Source organism: Scleropages formosus, chromosome 13 (genome assembly GCF_900964775.1).
Source record: "Scleropages formosus chromosome 13, fSclFor1.1, whole genome shotgun sequence".
Classification (NCBI taxonomy): Eukaryota; Metazoa; Chordata; class Actinopteri; order Osteoglossiformes; family Osteoglossidae; genus Scleropages; species Scleropages formosus.
The window spans coordinates 13,802,683-13,820,435 of NC_041818.1; the positions used below are offsets into that span (position 1 = coordinate 13,802,683).

The following is a 17,753-nucleotide window of genomic DNA, read 5'->3' on the forward strand; positions in this document are numbered from 1 at the left end:
TTTCAATATTTCTGGTTGAAAAATATTATGAAGTACAATTCCTCTTATTTTGTTCATTGTAGGCCAGCTGTTACTCTCTCTCCATGCTTATCTATGCTACTTCCTCTCTGTTTGCCTCTTCCTTTCTCTTGAACATGTCCAGAAAGCTTGATAGTACAGATCTGACCTCACTGTTTCTCACGCCCCTGCTCTCTGCTTCTTCCGCTCTCCTTTCTTTCTGTGTCCCTTGGCTGTATTCTCTGCTCCTCTCTCACCATGGACACACACACACACACACACACACACTCTCATCTCATTTATTTCCTTTGTTTTGTAACTCCAGAATATACTGTATATATAATATACTGTATATTTTATTATGTATAATGCATGTCAAATGTAATATAAATTGCTATATATTTTAGCAATATAGATTTGTCCAGTCACAATAATTTCATACTGAGAAGCATTTAATTTAAGTTTGCAGGGTACATTACTTTCTTCTTTATGCTCATTGTAGAAAACAAGATTTGAGTATCAGTTCTTGAAGAAAGTTTAAAGTCTACAAACATTTTCTTTAACTATACTTATTCTTTGTGTAGGAGCACCTAATTTACCTGTACTCTCTTTGCACTTAGTCTTTGTCCGTTTTTTGTGTGTATATATACTGTATGTCATGTTCTTGATTTTCAACAGAAGTTCTAAATATGCATTTTCAGGAAACATAGTTACACGTGAATCCTCACTGAGCGTTACTGCTAAAGTCAGCGTGCTTTAGTGAAGGTGCATCTGAGCGCAGTGAAAACGAATGTTGTGTCTCCATGGCAACAAAGCCAGCTGTGTGACCGCGACACAGCGGCATTGACAGATGGGCCGATGGAGACATCAGTGGGAAGGGGGTGGACCTGGTAATGGGTCCGAAGAGACAGCAATGGGGAGCATCTGGCAGGAGAAAATAAAAAGGGTTAAAGACATGTGGAAGAAATAAAGAGTGAATCTCCCCCGGCCCCAGGATGGAAAATACAATCACGGTGCACCTTGTAAAACACCTGACACATATTACAGGAAATATGTACGCACGCACACGCAAACTTCTCTGAACAGCATAACGAAACCAACCAGTGCTGAAGTGTATCACTCTGTAGACAAAAGAGAATATGTAATTTAAGAAAAATTAGGTTTTGAGTGTTTTCCTTGCAAGTAAGTACGCCGTGCAGTTTACATAATTTTTGTGAGGTATAACGTCCAATAAACGAGCTTTCAATTTCATGACAGTTCTCTCGCGAAGCCGGCGGTCATCAGAAGCCCTGTCAGTTCTCCTGCCAACCCACCCCCACTTCTGATTGGTTCATACATCCGTCAGTCTCCCGTAAAGGCGCTGTGAATTGACTCAGTGGATCCGCCCTTCGTCTCGAACCTCACATTCTGCTCCTCCCATTGGCCCCGCCCTTTAGTCCCTCCCCCTACTCCTCCGCGCAGTTCTCCTTGCTGAGGATGGACCGCAGTTCGCCGCTCTCCGACGCGTGAAGACTCAAACTTCGGAGGCTGAGGCAACTTCGTCTTCCTCATTTTGAGACTCTCAGGCCGTGGACCGTAGTTCTGGTTTTTTTCTTTTATTTTATAATATAAACTTTCGCGAGACGTCAACGAATAATAAAGAAAATAAATTCAAAGAAAATTTACTCGTCAAAAGGTAAACTAATAGAGGCATATTCTGTTTAATGGCTGCTGGGGATGGTTCCCAGCTGCCGGCGACGATAGCGGCGAGCCGGAGTGTGGAAAAGGCGCTTGAGGAGGCCGCCTCCAGCGGGGCGCTCAGCCTGTCCAACCGAAAGCTGAAGGAATTCCCCTGCAGCGCCAAGAACTACGACCTGTCCGATATCACACATGCAGGTGGGCCGCAGCTTCTTTTTCGCTTTTTCTGGCAAAAAAAAATTGCTTGTTGTTCTTTCACTGATTGATCTCAGATCTGATTGGCTCGAGGTACCTGTGCAGCAGAGTAAAGAATAGGAAGTGAGGTTGTCGAAGTAACAGCTAACTTCGTTTTAACTTTCTCCTGTGCCCTGAATTCAGGCGGTGCTGTTGTTCACCTCGACACCTGTCTTAGGCTTAAGTTCCGAACGGCCTGTTCTCGGCGTTCGATACACCACACAGCGCCTCCCTCCCTTCTGCCCACGAAGTGAAGTGTGTGTGTGTGTGTTGTGCTCAAAACCCGGCGTTGGCGGTTTTTTCCATTGGTTATTAGAAATTTGGCTTCCCTCTCCGCTTCCTGTGTTAGCGGCCGTTTCTCTAAGTGAATGCAAGCCGGCCGCCGTTTCCTTTGAGTTTGGTTTTGGAGCAGCCTCCTCGCTCGCTGCTGCCTGCAGAGACACTCAGTACAGTAGCGTGAACGAATGAACTGCACTCCCAGTGAGGAGATTGTACATTGTGCATGCTTTGTTTTTTTGTTTGTTGTTTTTTTTGTTTTGTTTTGTTTTGTTTCCGGGGGACGGAAACGGTGGACTTGGCCTTTCTGAAGTTTTGAGGATCCAGCTCGGATGAAATGACCCCCCCCCCCCGCGTTCTCTTGCACCAGTCATTGTGACCATCTGCTCCCTGTTCAGGGCCAGGAGACACTTAGTGCTGAAGACACATCTGTACCTTTCGTGAGATCATTGTCCAGTTTACTGAATTAGGTGATTAAAATGGCTTATTTCAAAATTGCTTTTATTCAGGCCAGCAATTCTCTACTAGAGCACACGTTCATTTGTGCTATAGGTAAGGTAAGGGGAAGCAGTGACATGAAGGTGAGTGATCAGTACTCATGTCGGTGGCTTCAGATTGAATGGTAGGGTGTACGTTGTCTTTAGATCCAAGAATGAGTGTATTGTGCATGAGCTCTGTAATACCACTGCTCATCAGTGTGTACTGCCCAAGTCTTTTTCTCCCCAATGAGGAGGTGTTGTAACCTGTTCGTTCTCCATGTACAGTGGATGATGACACATCACTCTTTCAGTATGGAGTAAGATTTGAGTAGGCAGACTGTTTTATCCAGGAAAAATGTGATTTTATCAGAATTTTATGAAAGAAAACTAATGCAACCCTTGTGTTTTTTTTAACGGACTTTGCAGAAGTATGCTTTACATTTAACTATAAAATTGTTAGTCATCTGAAGCAGGCAAAACATGGGTAGAAAGGCATTCATTACCATAACTTTTTTTAAATCAAAATTTAGCTGTGACAAACTGGAAAATTCACATTCAAATTGGTGTTTAAATCTTAGATTTAGATGGTGAAAATGGGACCAAAAAAAAAAAAATTGCACTGCTAATGAAAACTACTGCTAAGAGTTGCTTGAGTTTGTAGAGAAATCAATCCCTGTATGTGCTGAACTGTGGAGTAGCTCCCAGGAAGAAGGTCAGAGTTTCAGAGCACCCTTTGGGAGGACACATTATCAGAGGACAAGGCAAAACTTTCTTCTGCCATGAAACAACTCTAGTAAGAACCTTATCTTGACCTGAAAATGGGGAAAAAAAAATCACAGGACAAGTTTATAATTGTTTAAAACATTCTAATAGGTTTTGTAAGTAAAGCAGGATTCCTTGGCTTGTTATAGCAGCTCATTGTTTTTTGGAATGGTGTGAGACAGTGAGCAAAGTAAGTTAATAATTATATCTGCACATTCATATGACCTTTCAAGGTTGGTGGTGACAACAGTCTCTTGTTCAGAGCAAAGTAACAGAGATGGAGAGGTAGGAAGGGGTGGCCCTTTGGTCAAACAGTGTCTCTGCTTGCATTTTTGGTTTTGTCACTTTCCTGCAAACTATTTATTAAATCCACTGTCTGGTTAGTGACTTTCTGGTGTTCAAGTGCTTATGGCTATTAAGGCACATATCCAAACAACACACTGGCAGATAAATTTATACCTGGTATGCTCCATTATGCTCTGGAATAAGATAGATGTTGTTTGTGGTCCTTGTGGGATGCTGTATATAGTATGAAATGAGATCTTTTAAAATTCACTTTTCAGTAAAATTTAGTTTGTTTTTCCTAGTTTACCATTGTGGTATGAAGCTGTGTTTTTGTATATATGTATGTTTTTTCAGTCAGCATTTAGCTATCCTTTGCACCAGAGGTTCTCAACCCTCACTTTATCATACACTCTTGGTATGCTGGTTTGCATTGTATTTGGTTATGTACCCTGACCTGTCAAAAGAATGTGATTCACTTGTTAAGTATGCTAAAGGTTAGTCTGTTCTCCCCGAAGGCATTTCACAAATAGTGTAACACATTTTATCGAAATAATCTATTTTTTTTTTTTTTACTTGTATTAAAGTCCAATCAAAATGACTGAAAAGTGGTAGTCTTCAGTTGAATGGGTTCATCTCTATGGCCTCTTCTATAGTAAACTTGTTGGCAGAACTGCTTAAAAGCTTATCTGCCATGAAAACAAGTATACGTGGGTATGTCCCAAAATGGGGGTTGAGAACTCCTATCTGTAGATTTTTTTTAGTACAGGTTACTCGCTGTCGCTCATTACGATCAGCCATTTTTCCAAGTCAGGTTTGCTGTGATTTGGAGCCTCTCTTGGAAGCATATGGAGCTAGGCTAGGCAGGTACACCAGATTTTTTCAGGGTAGACACACACACTAAAAGCAATTTAGAATCAGCGGTCAACCTGAAACATGTCATTCACCTGTGGGAGGAAATTGAAACACCCAGAGAAAACCTGCACAAATACATGGAGAACATGCAAACTCCACACAGACTGAGGTGGATTCAAGCTTACACCTGCCCAGGTGCTGCGAAGCATCACCACTACCTGCTGTACCACTATGCCACATTTCAAATGTTTGCGCATTCTTTAAGCAAGCAACATTTTTCAGAAATTACAGGAACAGTTTATGCACATTATTCACTTTGATTGCCATAGGTTGTCTGTGAAGTTGCTTAATGATACTTTGAGTAAAGTTACTTATCTCATAACTTCTAGTTTTTTCTTTGGCTGAACTCAAGGGGTTCATTTTAGTTATACTGATTACTGAAAAACCTTTGTATTTGTTCTGTCTTAGAACAAATGTTAGAAATTCTGAATGCTTTACATCAGTGACAAAAGCCTTTCAGATCTTCATGGAAGAGAAAAGTCCAGATCAGCATTTAGATGGCATTCTAAGGAACAGTGGAGTTTTTTTGGAACAGACCAGCACACAAGATTTCTCTGCAGAAGCAGATCTCACAAACCTGTGAGGTGGAAACATCATGTAGCACAAACAGAAACTCAGGCTGAGTAAATATGTGGGCATGTGGGGTGAGATTTGTTTGGGTGTAGTGAAGAAACCTGATAGTTAAATGTCCATGTACAGTTAAAACACTATTTACCTTTCAGAAACCAATTCTTTGCAGACATTTACTCTCAGAAGTATATGTCTTGCCAAATGTTTGTGACATACTATCTGGGGAATGTTCTGTAATTGTCTACATCACATTGCGCATGGCGTACGCACTTTTATTCTAAATTAAATTAATTGGTCTTTTAAAGATTTATGTCAGTAGGAATGGCTAAGGTGGTTTGCAGTATTTTGGATTAGACTTTTTAATATCAGGCACCTCTTTCTAGATTTTATGCCCTGTCTTGGACATCTGTTTTGTTCATTCACCCTTTTTTTTTTCAGTAGTAAGTAGCACCAGACAAAGTGCTGGTATCCGGCTGGTATTCTGATGCCATGTCACTGGGCTTTTTCTCATTCTTCCTTAAGTCATACTAGTAGTTGTGTATACAGGGAGAGGAATACAATAAGCAGGTTTAATGTGGCTATATTTTAACCTTAAAACCAATTCAGTATATTTAAGTTCCCCACTGGGATATTTTGCCAACCATGTGAGGTTTATAGCCAAGAGCGTTCAAATATAATTAATGCAGAGAATTTTGGACCTCAAGTTGAATTCCAGTAGCGGGAATTTCATATACATATATTGTAATGACAAATATTCCAGTGAGGAAATGCTTTAAGAGCCACATACATAGTGTCCATAATAAAAGAATTTTAATTAATGGAATGAGTTATCAGTAGGTAAAAATTCTTAATTTTATTTTGGGAAGCAATTGAAGGTTTTTTTCTTTTCCCTTAGTCTATTTTGAGTCCTGCAGTGGTCGGCAAGCTGCCATATGAGTACAAGCTCTATTAGTCTGTACCATTATGCTCAAATAGTATCTCAATGTGAGTATGGTTGTTTGTGCTCACTCCACTCTGTACCCATGCTTCTCCACTCTGTCAGTGTGTTGTGCATTACTGTTTCCCCTCACAGTTGCATCTCTGTCACACACCGGATGTGGTTTATTGCTCACTTCTGTTAAACTTCTGCTTTTTCTGCTTCTGATTCATGCTCCTCTTGCCTCTGTTATAGAATCAAGCATTGTTAAGGCCAGTTTTTTTGTGCCACAGCAGATGGTGAGGTGAGTCCCATCAGTCCCATGGGATAGGAATGTAAGCAGGTTGTGTCAGGCCTCAGGGAATTGGCTGGAATTATTCTGTTCATTTAAAGCAACTGTCATGTGTATTATAGGCAGAAAGTAGCATTGCCCATGGCTCTCATAAGTTTATAGTAGCAGTGTATTTTTTACTTTCTGTGGTATGTAGCTATATGTTGGGTCAAAATTCCATATTGTGTATGATGCATCTCTGTAATTAAAAGTAAGACATCAGTAGTACTTTTTTTAGAACAGCATACAGTCACTAATATGGTTAGGGATGGACTAGAATCACTAAAAGATTTTAAAAAAAAAAAAAAAGTAACTGCAGCTTTTGATAAAAATAGGCCATGACAAATCACCTGTTCTGGTGAATATATAATATTCTATAGTTGAGTTTACCCAATGACAGTTATATTGTCTTTCCAGTTTGCTCATGCATGCTTGGCCAGAAGTTTATTAAATAGCAGCTGATATTGGAGTTTCTTGTCTGTTTAATAGCAGTGGCTCTCTGTTTAGCTTGCTGACTATGACTTGGTGCCTTTTTAAGCTGGCATAGCGTCATCTGAAAGTTCTGTGATGGCTTGATCTGTTGAGACAAAATGCAGTGGTAATGTGAGAAGCAGGAAAGGCTAGCAGCACTCTTTGAAATGCTGTGTCCTCAGTAATAGTGGTGTTTGCTTTCTGTTTATGTAATTGGCCGTAATGTTAAACTGGGTTTGCCATGACTACCATCTACAGAATCTTTGCTCTCATGTGTTGTCATTTGTGGTCTTCACCATACTATTTGTTTTTGTTCTAGTAGTAGACTGCCACCTGAGACCAAGTGAGTTGTGATTGATGGACAGCTCATAAAAGAGTATGTGAATGAAAAAGGTTTCAGAATTGTAACAACCTATATTTCAATATTGTACCCTGTTCACTTTTCTCTGTCTCAGTCTTGAGGTATTTATTACAGCCTGTATTTGTAGTGAAGGTTTACATCCATGTATAGCTATGATATGTAATATTTGATTGAAATACAGAAAAAATTGTATAGTAGTCAAAGTATTATACATTGTGCAATAAAACCGGTGTATTGTACCCATTATATAAACATGCTGTGTCTTTAGTTCACCTTTTTTTTAAAATTGATTTGATATTTGAATGTTGTCCTGGCCTGAAATTAGCACCATAATGACTGTTATAACAGACTATTTGATTTGTTTTGCAATCCCTCAGTTACAAACATCCGACTTACAAACAACCTGTACTTACAAACCACCCTCTTACTGACCAGAAGTTGATTTTTTTTTTTTTGGTCACCCTCAAGTACCAATGATATGAGAATGTTGTAATTAAGCCTGTTAAAAATTCAAGTTACTGTATAAAGATTAGTTTGTAATAACAAATGGGCGCTATTTTGCAACGCGCATTTACAGCGGTTTGTTGGCTCATGGGTGGGGCGTGTGAGCCCGAGGTAGGACTAAGACTTTGTTTTCCTGTTAAGTGTGTCGTGTTACTGTATTTGCCTTTAATTTTTTTTGTTTTTACCCTGCTAACCATGGCACCAAAATGCAAATGTAATGCAAGTGATGATGATGCATCCAAGAAAAGGGAAACGATCACTATTGAAACTAAAATAGAAATAATAAAAGAAAATGTGAAACACAAACGAACAAAAGCAAACAGTTTCTTTAATGTTTTGCACGCACACCCTCTGTCTCTGTCTGAGAGCACTCGGCTGCAAGACTCTTCTTCCCAATTGCGGAATGTCACTCCAGACACTCACCCCCCCGTTCTCAAACCTACCTAGCTTTTTGCTCTTCAACTCCTGTCCTTCCCTGGTCCCGTTCCACATCTTTTTGATAACGGCCGCCCGCCATGTCCCTCAACCACGATTTCGGATTCTTGCCTCTCCTAGTTCTTTGATTCTGAATAAACAATCCTGCACTTGGGTCCAGCCTCCTCCGTGTCCTCTATACATCACGACAGTAGTAACATTTATTATGTCTCTCTATTATAAATACTGTAGTTATATTTTTTATCATTAGTATAACATATTACTGTATTGTTATATTATTTTAGTGTATGTGAAGTGTTTCTTTAATGTTTTTATACACAGAAAGGTATACGATATACTAAGACAAACATTTGACAAACTAACCTTAGATACCCACCATACCTAGCTGTTCTGACTTATGTCAAAATCGAACTTAAAGACAGACTAAGGATACAGAACTCGTTCACAATTTGCGGACTGCCTGTAGAGAACACGTGCCTTTTGTTAGTTGTGCTTCAGTATTTTACTCTGGCATCAGCAATGAAATCACTGGTTATATATCTTGTTTGACTTTAAGATGATTGTATTCATTTTTTTTTTAGTCATAAGAGGCAGAAAGGTTCAGTGATTTAAAAAAAAAAAAAAAAAAAAAAAAGACTAAAGCAAACCTTGTACCTCAAAAATGTGTGTTCATGCAAGGAGAACTTTATGGGGGAGGACCCTGGTCTCCATTTTAAAGCATGGCATTGTTTCCAGTTTTTTAAAAAAAAAAAAAAAAAAAAAGTTCTGCTTTTAATAATACAGGGGCATCGTACTCTGGTCTTGGACTCAAATCCTGACTCGGTCTGATGGAGGGTGGTATAATTTTGCTACCCACACCATAGATAAGTCTGTATCTCTTCTGGTCGCTATGGAAATAGTGATATCAGGACTTGGGACTGAAACAGTGTGGTACATATGTTAGTGTGTGGTTATGGCTTGTGTAAGAGCTGGAGTATGACTTTCTTGCAAAGGAGATATACATGAGCTTTGCACATGCATGTCTGAGGGTTGCCTGTGCTAAACCAGGTTTCAAAGCCCTCTTGCCCCACCCCCCCATGTCAATGGATGGGATCCCATGGTTGCTCTCTGAAGTGGATTTGTCTGGAACACATGCCCCAGGGCGGAGTCACCACTCCACAGAAATGGTGCAGCTGTTTTCTAAGCTGATGAACAATGTTCAGTCATGTGTACACTGAATACTAGGTAATCTAGTATTGGTTGACTGTAATCTAAACATGGTTAATCTAGCCTGGAATCCTGGGCTTTGCCTATCATCTTCAGTGCCTCAGCCAAATGTGAAATGCTGTGCTGTTATGGCCATTAAAATGGTGTGGATACTTTGTCTTTTCTTTCTCACTAGCATTTTCTTCTTCCCATGATTTTTAAAAAAAATTTTTTTTTTTTTTTTTTTTTTTTTTTTAGCATTGTTTAAATGTTAAAATCAGGTATTAATTTATTTTTGGCATTCTAGCCAATGTATAATTGATTCATCAGACCATAAAAAGAGCTGGTGCTGTTTGTGGTCTGAACAGAGCATGTTCCCTGCTGGCTTGCAGACTGGCTATCCCTCCGAGTGTCTGATTGCAAGGCAATGCTAATGCTCTAGGCTGTGCTGCAGCTGGATGCAGCTGCTGTGCTGAGAGTTGTAGCGTGCACAAAACACCTTTCGGTTCTGCACAGAGGGCACAGTTCATGTTTGTTGAGAACTTCTGTGGTCTTGCTACTCATTGCTAGTAAATGTTCCATGGCTCACCCTTTGTGTGGAAAATGGGATTGAGAATTTGCGGTTCATGAGTACACTAGGGTTTATGTCCCCCCACACCTGTATTCCATTGTCAGTGAATACCAGTTTGTTTCTCTCACCCTTTTTCTTAATGTTTCTTTACATCCAAGTACTTGTGATGCAACTCCTATGCATTTGTCATGTAGGCTTGTATAGCAACTGCAACAGGAAGCCATGATATGACATCCTGTGTGTTAACCTGCTGCCCTCCCTCCCGATGTTAATTCTGTTGTTGGTAATGTACTACACAGATTGATTAAACACAACCTTTGCTTTCACTTGGTACAGCTTATGGAGCCATTGGGAGAGCTGGGTGGGGGGAGGAAGCACACAACTGGATTATCTGTTTTGAAGCTGAAGAACTGGTACGATTAGTAATCAGTGTGGAAAGTTAATGGCTATGTTTGATTTTTGCATTGGTTCTTTCTAGATACTGATTCCAGGAACAACTTTTGAGTCAAGACGTTTTACAGTAGCAATGACAGGAATTCCTTGCAAACGTCCTTTACTGTTGAACTGCTAGGGCTGCTGTGATAAGGGTTTTTGTTCCACTGTTAGATTTTTTTGGTCTGGTTTTTTTTTTTTTAATCTGATAGTTTCTCAAATGCTCTGACAGTGTTAGTAAACAAAAGTGTATAGAAAGTAAAAATAAAGTAGTAAGATTGATTTTTGCAGTTTTCCCATATCAGTCATTTGTAGGAATTACTACAGGTCTGTCGGGTTTTCCAAATTGCTTGTAGACATGAGTAAATTTCAGATAACTTACAGATATATTGTGATTTTTCTTAAGATGAAAATGTACTACATGTACACTTCATGAAAAGCAAACATTAGCACTGTGGTGTAAGTTTGAAGCTTTGTGGGCTGTTTTGCCTTGAAAATATGTAAGATGCTTGTTAGTTTCCTGGGAATGCTTAACCCTTTCTTCTCACAGACCACTGCTCACTCTAAGTTTTGGTTGCTTTTTTGATTCATATAAGTATTCAGCAAAGTAACCAAACAAGAAGGCAAGCAATCCTGTAGTAGTTTGCTTAGTGTATTACAGTTGTTTGTCCTTGCACCAACTTTTCCCTTCCGTTTCTCAGAACATCACCTTTTCTTTTAATACCATCTTTCAATACTATAGTCTGTGTTGTTCAAACCTTCTACCTCCTAAAACTGTCCCATCACCATGTAAGTGACTCAATCCCTGAAGTATCTTCACATGTCTCTCTAATTCATGCATTATTCAGGCTTTGAAAACCCTTTCAGAGATAATGTAGGTCTCATGAATAAGACATACAGTAGTAACATTTGTTGAAACAGAAGTGAGTGAAAAAGCAGTTGCTTATGTTATAGCTCATGTTTTTAGCATTGTGTTCTCTCTATTTTACAAAGCACTCTTCTGAAATGCTGACTGATGGTTTTACTTCCTGCCGTTTTGGAATGTCTGAAGTTCAAACTTTCTCTTGCCATCTCACTTTTTTTTTTTTTAAAAAAAAAAGAAAAAAAAAAAAAATTCTCTTGCTGTGTCCTTCACTGACAATGTGCTTTTTAATAACGCAGCTTTGTGTCTGGTGTTTTCTGGGAGGTAGAGAAGTGCCCAAGGACACAGTGAGTCTCAGTAGAAGGGTCAGAGGGTATTCCAGTCGGCTCATTAGTCAGCTTTGGCTCATGGACTAAAAGGGTGTGTTGGAAGTCCAGGGAATCGGAGACTAGCAGGTGGTCTTAACTCTTAATCTCACTTTGCTTCACTCGCATTCCCTTTTTAATTGTTAGAAGGGACTGTATCTAGGAGGGCAGGTGGTCTTGCAGCCCCCCACTCACTAGACATTTCTAGCCAGGCTAAAGTATGCCTTCTGTGAGGCCTACATTTGACCATAAATCATGGTTTCTTTAGCTACAAGGCTTTTGCTTGCAGAAGATTACCTGGTGTCAAGACTACTTTACCTCAAATATCCACACTTATCTAAGAAGCATAACTTTGTTTTGCATTGAAATCCTGGATGAGGGTGTGCAAAATGGTGTTGTGCTATGCAACTGCTTCATCTTGGTGTGACAGACATGGGGAGAGAGGACAAAACAATCTTAACAGAAAGAGGTCTGAACAGTCGATTAAATTTTTTTTTCTTTTTTCTTTTCTTTTTTTTGTAATGTGCACCAGTTGTACTCTGTCATGCTGACCTTGTAGTTGTAAGGGATGTGATGGAGCTGATCGAAATCCTCATCTGAATGCAGATTTAAGCATATAAATCTATATGGATGCAGCTTTAATGAAAATTAAAATGGAAAGTATAATTTAGCCAGTCTGCCAGTCTGTCACCCTGTCCCCCTCCAGCTTTTCGCCCTGTGTTGCTGGGTTAGGCTCCAGCTCGCCGCGACCCCGCTTGGGACAAGCGGTTCCAGACGATCTGTGTGTGCGCGTTACACACAGGAATAATTTTCCTTTTCAGCAATTAAAAAATTGGTTTATGCTCAAATTAAATATTAGTCAGAATATAAACATCCACTTATCAGTATGAGTATTTCTGCTTAGAAACTCAAAACAAGCTGCATATATGCGAACTTGCATAAATACTTGCGCTGTGCAAAAGACCACAATGGCATACATGGTATAAAGTGTCACAAAGCAGGCCTAGTGCGTTTCACTGCGTAATCAATATGAGAATATACAGATGCTCCTCAACTTAGAATTTTTCGACTTTACGATGGTGAGCTGGCGATAGACATTCAGTAAAAACCGTACTTTGAATTTTGATGCCCCTGGGCAAGCGATATGCGGTGCGATACTCTTTTGCGATGCTGGGCAGCACCAGCGATCCCCATCTCTGTCTGCCACATGGTTGTGTTTTGTGCATCCATAATGTCACAGAAACATCCATCTGTGTCTCCTGCTAGTGGTGGGAAGAAGAGGAGGGCAATTACTCTTGAGGAGAAACTCAAGATAATTGCCCAACATGAAGGCAGCAAGCCCATAATGGCCATTGCACATATGCTAGGCTATGATGTTCGGTAGGTTAGGTGTATTAAATGCATTTTTGACTTATGATGAGTTTTGCGGAATGTAACCCCATCGTAAGTCAGGGACCACCTGGACACCCAAATCACTGAGTAGTGATTCACACATGAAGATGTATGGTAGTGTGCATGTAGTAATGTAATTATCACAGTCTCTTTTGTGTTGCTGGACTTGCAAACAGCAATGCATATACATATAAAATACAAAATGATGGGAATTATGTTTAGCTTGCCCTTTTCAAGTCTTTGAAGGATTTGGTAATGTAAAGATGCATAAAACTACTGAACACATAATCATTTCAGTAAATGGTGCTTAAGTCCTTGCCTGAGTTTGTATTTTTTTTTTTTTCTCTCCTTACAACCAGTGATATATCTGTGTGTGTATGGTCTGAGGGTGCTAGCAAAATGTGTATATTCAATGTGGGAGGGGATTCAATCAGGGTAATTTAGTTCTAATAGTAAATAAGAACTCCTTAAAATTGTCAATGGCCCCCTTGTTTTGCTGCATATTCTTAGTGTGTGAAATAAAAGATCATGTACCCAAACATTGATTATAAACTATTTGAGAGGAAAACTGTAAAAATGTTACCAAGGTAAACATTTGGAAAAAAGTCTGAGATCCTTCCTGTTCAGTTGTCAAACTCGAGAACTGAAAACTTAAAGCTGTTAAGCATATTAGTGCAGTTATGATATCTAATGGGGCAGTACAGGTAAAGCTGGTGTCTCACTCTAGATCAGTGTCCCTACACAAGACAAATGAATGATGAAGATTTAAAAAAAGTATAATTTTTTTCAACAAAGTGTTGCAGCAGTCCAGATTGCTTTCTAGCAAAGAAAGCTACTGACTTTCTGCCACCTTGTTATAAATGCAGCTCTGTCTGCCATTGTCAGTACCTGTCAGCTGTTCTATTTACAGCTGCTGCTTTTTCTTTAAACCAGAGAAGGACCTCTGAAAGTAATGTAGATGCGGACTAAAGGACAACTCCTCTGCCTCTGAAAGTTTGTCCTGAAGCATTTCCTTGCCAAATCAAATGAAGACAAAATGGGCCTGGGAGGCTGTGCGCAGACAGTAGGTTCATTAGGCGGCCAGGTTCCTGCCGTGAGCAGTTTGTTGCAGGACGCACAATAGCCCATGCGCTCTCAGGATCACCCCTATTGTTCACCCTGGCCTCTGAATTCAGAACAATGCAGGCTGGGAGAAATGCAAGCTGCTATATTATATATACATACACACACACACACACACACACACACACACACACACACACACACAGCTGCATGCATGACACTTGACTTGGTTAATGTTTATATGTTGCAAAAGCTAACATAATGACATGTATTGCCATGAACATATTTGCATGTTTTCTGTATTTTGAGATATTGCACATACTGACAGTTTTGGGATGACTCACTCACTGCTCTAGACTGTGCTGTAATCCAGTATGCTAAAGAAGACAAAGCCAAAACACAAGAGGAATTTTCACTAGCTCTTCAGACACTGGTTGATGGTACTAGACTGTACTTCAGTGAATTGGAGTATGCACTTATGGTTTATTGTAATGCTTATGTGGGCAATGTGCCATCTCCTTTTTGCTCCCTGTTTCCCCTTCCTATGTCTTCCATCCTTGCTTTCACACACAACTCTCTTCTGCCTCCTTCACTCTCTGTACTGGGGTGTCCCCTGGCTGCCAGAGTTTGCCTTCTTAGTCTGCTCTTGAGGTCACGGGCTATTTCTGGGGAAGGAATCAGTTTGTAATCACAGGGCTGCAAGGGAGCGTCTGCCTGTGGTGGAGGCCCTGCCTTGACTGGGTGTAGGGTGGAACCCACACTAACGGAGTCCTGGAGGGCGGAGACATTTCGGCTAAGGAAGGAAGGGAAGCCATTCAGCAGGACTGACAGGCATGGTGTAATACTGAACACTGAGGGCTGTTTTGTGAAGCTCAGACTCAATAGTTGGATTACATTTATTGTTGCCTAGCCATCTTTCATCCATAATGATGTCTGCATGTTCCTTTTAAGGCATTTTACTTTTGAACAGTTGTAACCTGATACTTGTGTTCTTGAAAATTCTAATGTGAGATGTCATACATATGAGCTATTGGAGAGCCCAAGAACTTTTTTCATGAAAGTAAGTGTGTGGTGCTTTTTGAATCCTTGTGAAAGCTGTGTCAGGTGTCTAATAATGGTCCATGCAATACTCTTTACACATAATGTTAGAGACAAGGAGGTGTACCATAGCTCAGGTCAGAATAAGTTCTGAGCTAGGCTGTTCTGACAGCCACTTTGCTTTCTCTGAGGAATGGCTACTGTCTGACAGTGTTGTTTCTGCTGTTAGTACCTTTTATGTGGGGGAGTGAGCACTGTTTAAAAAAAAAAAAAAAACACTTTTGCTTTAAGCTGCCCCTTCCTGTAGACTTATGAAATTTTGATATGCTGTTACCTGGTTGTCTTTGGCAGATCTGTCGAAGAATCGTCTGTGTGAGCTGCCTGAGGAGCTGTGCCAGTTTATCTCCTTGGAGACACTCAGCCTCTACCATAACTGCATTCGTTCCATTCCTCCTACCATCTGCCACCTGCAGGCCCTCACCTACCTCAATATCAGGTACTGAGTGTACACAGACATGCTTACAAACATCTGCCAGAGATCAGTGTTATGTACAGAGTTCATACATTTATGCTGATATTGGCTAACAAATGCATATATATGTGCATATATCCCTGCCACCACTAGACCTACAAAACTTTCTGTTTAAATCCTGAACTTAAGTATGGAAATGAAGGCAATTTATATGTACAAACACCAGTGGTATTCATCTGGAATGAAGGAGTATGTTGAGTTGTGTGACTCATTTGTTTTTTTTTTTTTTTGAAGTCTGCAGCTGTTCATCAAATTTCAGCCCTACTCTAACAGACTATTCATACATAGCAGGAGCTATGTATGAAAAGATTGATAACCTTTAAGCATTTATTTTGGGTTCTCTAAGCTTTCATTTTGCACACAGTCATCAAAGAGACTGGGAGGTGAAGGACAATAAATATGAAAATATTCTACAGCATTCCATTTATGACAGTGAGGAGTGCAAAGTATGTCATTGCCAACTCTTAATTTGACAGCTAGACAGTCACTGGTTTTATTTATGTAGTATTTGGTTAGGTATAACATGTTCTGTTTTGTAAGCAGCCCTTTAACAGGGCAAAAATAGGAATACTTTGCACTAGTCAAATGGAAGAAACATGTTGTTCACTACTTTAGTAGCTGTATGTCTTTTGGTAAGAATTAAACATGTAGACAGGTTATGCGGGTTTGGCTTTGACAGAGCAGTAAAAACGTTACATCAGCAGATATCGCTGTGTGTGTTTTTTGTTTTAGCTAAATAACTGCACTTTCTACTCCAAGCGGAGTGCTAACCAATTAATCTACGGCCCATTTCCCCAGCCGTAACCAGTTGTCCTGCCTGCCCATTGCTGTGTGCCAGCTGCCCCTGCTACGAGTGCTCATTGTGAGCAACAACAAACTGTCAGCCTTGCCATCTGCAATAAACAAGCTCGCTCACCTCCGCCAACTGGTATGTCCTGCCTCACTCCTGCAAAAACACCGACACCCCTGCTGTCCTTTTACAACCTCCTCTTCTCACACCCTCTTGTTTTATAAGTCTATGCTTTGTCGGGGTGTAAATAGATTCATGGTTAACGTATAGAGAAATGGCAGTGTTTGACTTATCGTTTCCAGTATTTTCATTCCTTTTGGACCATTTCTGTAGTTGTTCTTACATTTTTGACACTCACTCCATCCCCCACTTTGCTCCTCCTGATACTCTTTTCTTGGTTCTTTTTAAAATTTCCTTACTGTTTGCTTTTCTTTCCCCCTTGTACATTTTAGGATGTGAGCTGTAATGAACTTCAAGGCTTACCAGTGGAAGTGGGGCAGCTGGAGGCTCTACGGGACCTCAACCTCCGGAGGAACCAGCTCACAACACTTCCTGAGGGTAAGGCTCAGACCAATAGGGGTTGTTCTAGGGAGAAATGGCTCAGTTCTTGGAACGTGTGCTTCAGAGACTGGGATAGAAGGTAAGTGCTGAATTATTGCTTGAGCACTGCAACATTGGATAGTTGGACAATTATAGGAATCTTTACTAATACAGTTCATTCTTATCCCTTTTTTCCTCTGTCCTTTCCCCAGAACTATCAGAACTGCCACTGGTTCGACTGGATGTGTCCTGCAACCGTGTGTCTAGGGTTCCTGTGTGCTACAGGCACCTGCGGCACCTTCAGACCATCACTCTTGACAACAATCCCTTGCTGTCTCCACCAGCACAGGTTAGAGGGCACTCAGTGTAAATTTATGGGCAAGAAGATGTGGGAGAAGCATATACAGTTTAGCATTTTACACAGCTTCAGTTGTTTGTGAGGGCAAAAGAGACCCTTGTTAACTGACATGTACTACCATATTTTAAGACCAGTTTAAAAAAAAAAATGGTAAAACTGGAGTTCTCTGTCCTTCAAAGATCTGTTCAAAGGGCAAATTTCACATCTTCAAGTTCCTGAATATTGAGGCCTGCAAGACAACACAGGAGGCACTGGAAAGGGCCTTGAGACCCACAGGCTTTAACAGCTGGTGAGTATGTGAGGGAAAGCATTTGATGAAGCACAAGGTCAGGAAGGAGGGGATAGTGGAGATACAAAAAACACTAGAAACAGAACTTGCAAGTTGTGATAGGATCTAAGAGAACTGAAAACTTGTC

General features: G+C 40.3%; 1 protein-coding gene across 3 annotated transcripts in view; it reads left to right on the forward strand.

Annotated features, from left to right (window-relative positions):
• The first annotated feature begins 1,459 nt into the window (after nucleotides 1-1,459).
• lrch4 (leucine-rich repeats and calponin homology (CH) domain containing 4) overlaps nucleotides 1,460-17,753 on the forward strand; it is a 30,132-nt gene continuing 13,838 nt past the window's right edge. For all 3 annotated transcript variants that reach the window (XM_029257297.1, XM_029257299.1, XM_018742585.2), the window contains exons 1-6: nucleotides 1,460-1,872; nucleotides 15,469-15,613; nucleotides 16,448-16,577; nucleotides 16,892-16,997; nucleotides 17,192-17,328; nucleotides 17,517-17,626. In XM_029257297.1, coding sequence (XP_029113130.1) covers nucleotides 1,701-1,872; nucleotides 15,469-15,613; nucleotides 16,448-16,577; nucleotides 16,892-16,997; nucleotides 17,192-17,328; nucleotides 17,517-17,626 — 800 coding nt within the window. In that variant the 5' untranslated portion in view covers nucleotides 1,460-1,700. The remainder of the gene's footprint in view (nucleotides 1,873-15,468; nucleotides 15,614-16,447; nucleotides 16,578-16,891; nucleotides 16,998-17,191; nucleotides 17,329-17,516; nucleotides 17,627-17,753) is intronic.